Source organism: Sturnira hondurensis, unplaced genomic scaffold (assembly GCF_014824575.4).
Source record: "Sturnira hondurensis isolate 20B ecotype Veracruz unplaced genomic scaffold, ASM1482457v3 Scaffold0012737, whole genome shotgun sequence".
Classification (NCBI taxonomy): Eukaryota; Metazoa; Chordata; class Mammalia; order Chiroptera; family Phyllostomidae; genus Sturnira; species Sturnira hondurensis.
Genome location: NW_028085368.1, coordinates 1 through 2,145, shown reverse-complemented (window position 1 = coordinate 2,145; position 2,145 = coordinate 1). Strand labels below are relative to the sequence as shown.

At 60.0% G+C, this 2,145-nt stretch overlaps 1 protein-coding gene across 1 annotated transcript; it reads right to left on the bottom strand.

Moving 5' to 3' along the window:
- Positions 1-223: 223 nt before the first annotated feature.
- Positions 224-1,964, bottom strand: LOC118997219 (cytokine receptor-like factor 2; the record flags this gene model as incomplete). Its single annotated transcript, XM_037060839.1, has 2 exons — positions 224-386; positions 1,831-1,964. Coding segments are annotated over 2 exons (297 nt in total), but the record flags the coding sequence as incomplete, so codon positions are not given.
- Positions 1,965-2,145: the final 181 nt, after the last annotated feature.

Here is a 2,145-nt window from a genome sequence, read left to right as displayed (position 1 = left end):
TCAGCCCCGATGCAAAATGCGGCTGGAGAGAAAATCGAGCGGAGGCGTTGCCTTCAAACTGACCTCCTGGCAAGGAGGGAGGTCCTCGGGGTTCCCAGGTGCCCTGTGCACCCCCCCCCCCCCCGGTGCCGGCCCGCGTGGCCNGGGTCCCAGGGGCCCTGCTCACCCCCCCCCCCCCCCCCCCCCCCGGTGTGGGCCCGCGTGGCTGCATCACCAGCCTCACCTCGCGGCTCGCCCCTCTGCCGGTGGGCCACCTCCGACCAGTCGCTGGGGTAGGTGTGCGGGCCGTAGCTGGCCTCCTGGGCCGTCACTCTGGCCCGGAAGCTGTAACACCTGCCGGCGTCCAAGCCTTGGATCGTCACGTTGCAGGTGTCTTCCTCCTTGGACTGCAGGGAACAGAGACGAACAGGTGCATTGGTTGGCAGCAACAGCAGCAGAATCCTTTACCACAGAGACGAGTCCAGGTGCCTGTGGAGAGTGCTTCAGGGCCCGCCCGTCGTCCTTTGAACAGAGGAAGCGTTTGTTTCCGAAATAGAAGGGCAGCACGTGGAGAAACTTAACCTGCTAAAAGGTAGCCGCCGTGAACGAATGTGTATCGTTCCCTTCCCGCAACCGATAGAATACAATGTTGCACCGTGCGCGTGGCTACTGATCCGTAAATATGCATTTTTAAAAGAGTTCATTTATTTATTTTTAGGGTGGGGAGGAGGGAGAAAGAGAGGGAGAGGAACATCCCTGCGTGGTTGCCTCTGGGGCGCCCCCTGCGGGGACCTGGCCTGCCACCCAGGCACGTGCCCTGACGGGGAACCGAACCCGCAACCTGTTGGTTCCCACGCTGGCGCTCCATCCACTGCGCCACACCAGCCAGGGCAGTACATATTCTTTAAAGCGTCCACTTGTGGCTCTTTAATGGTGTATTATATTAATGTAGCCCTATTTTTAAAAAAATCTTCAACCAAGGATATGTGTATTGCTTTTAGAAAGAGAGAGACACACACAGAGAGAGAGAGAGAAACCTCAATCGGGTGCCTCCCGTAGGTGCCCCGACCAGGGATCGAACCCGTAACCCAGGTGTGCGCCCGGACTGGGGATCAACCCTGCGGCCCTTTTGTATAGAGAACGGCACTCCAGCCAGCTGAGCATCCCAGCCAGGGACAATCGATCGTCTGGGGGCTGTTCGTCTATTGGGTGACATACAGGGGGCCCAAATCTTGCATTTCTCTGAGGAGAATTGATTCTGCTCCAGTCGGTCCAGCCACACAGTCTGAGCTCCCCCCTTTCCTGACAGGCTCCCTGCCGCCTCAGTTCCGTTCGATGGCATTTCGCCGTCATTCGGACTGTTATTGCTGTGCGTCCCCATTTTAGGGTGTCTCCCCCAGGGGGTGCCGCCCCCTCACTCTCTCCCTGGCCATCTCGCTCTCGAGTTTTACCGAAACTCTCACCCACTTTTCCTGCGTGCTGCTCGGCTCCACCGTCAAGGTGACGCCTCCAACGGTACTGCACACCGGCCCACCCCAGGGAGGACATTCCCCCGGCTGACGTGCACCCATGTGCCCTGAGGAATGCCATTCAGGGAGACCCCCCCTGAGGACAGAGCTCGGGTGTCCTGCTGGGAAAATGGGGTCCTTCGTGGGACTGGAGGCGCGTGCCTGCGTGCAAGACTGAGAGAGCCCTGGCGGGGGGGGGGGGCTCTCAGCTGGTTGGAGCGCCATCCTGGGCACCACCGAAAGGTCGTGGGTTCGATCCCTGGTCCGGATGCCGATGGGAGGCAACTGGTGGATGTCTCTAGAGGCAGCATCTCGGGGCTGTCTCCCCACCCCGGCCACTCACCTGCCACTCTTGGTCAAAGCTGCTCTTGTGCTGGACTTCGTACCGGAGTCTTCGGTACGGCAGATCGGAACACGTCACCGTGATGGCTTCTCCGTGCCAGTGAAACTGGAGGTCTCGTGGGGAGTTGGGTTTCACTAAGGGGTTGGGGGAGAGGACACGGGGACCGTCACCATTGTGACGAGATGGTGGACCGCACCCCCATTTCTGCGGTGGCCGCGGTGAGATGGCTGGCGTTGCCTTTCCTCCGACGGTCATTCCTTTGGCGGTGTGCGGGTCCCTTCTCTGCAGGACCTTGATAATAATAGAGCTTTTACC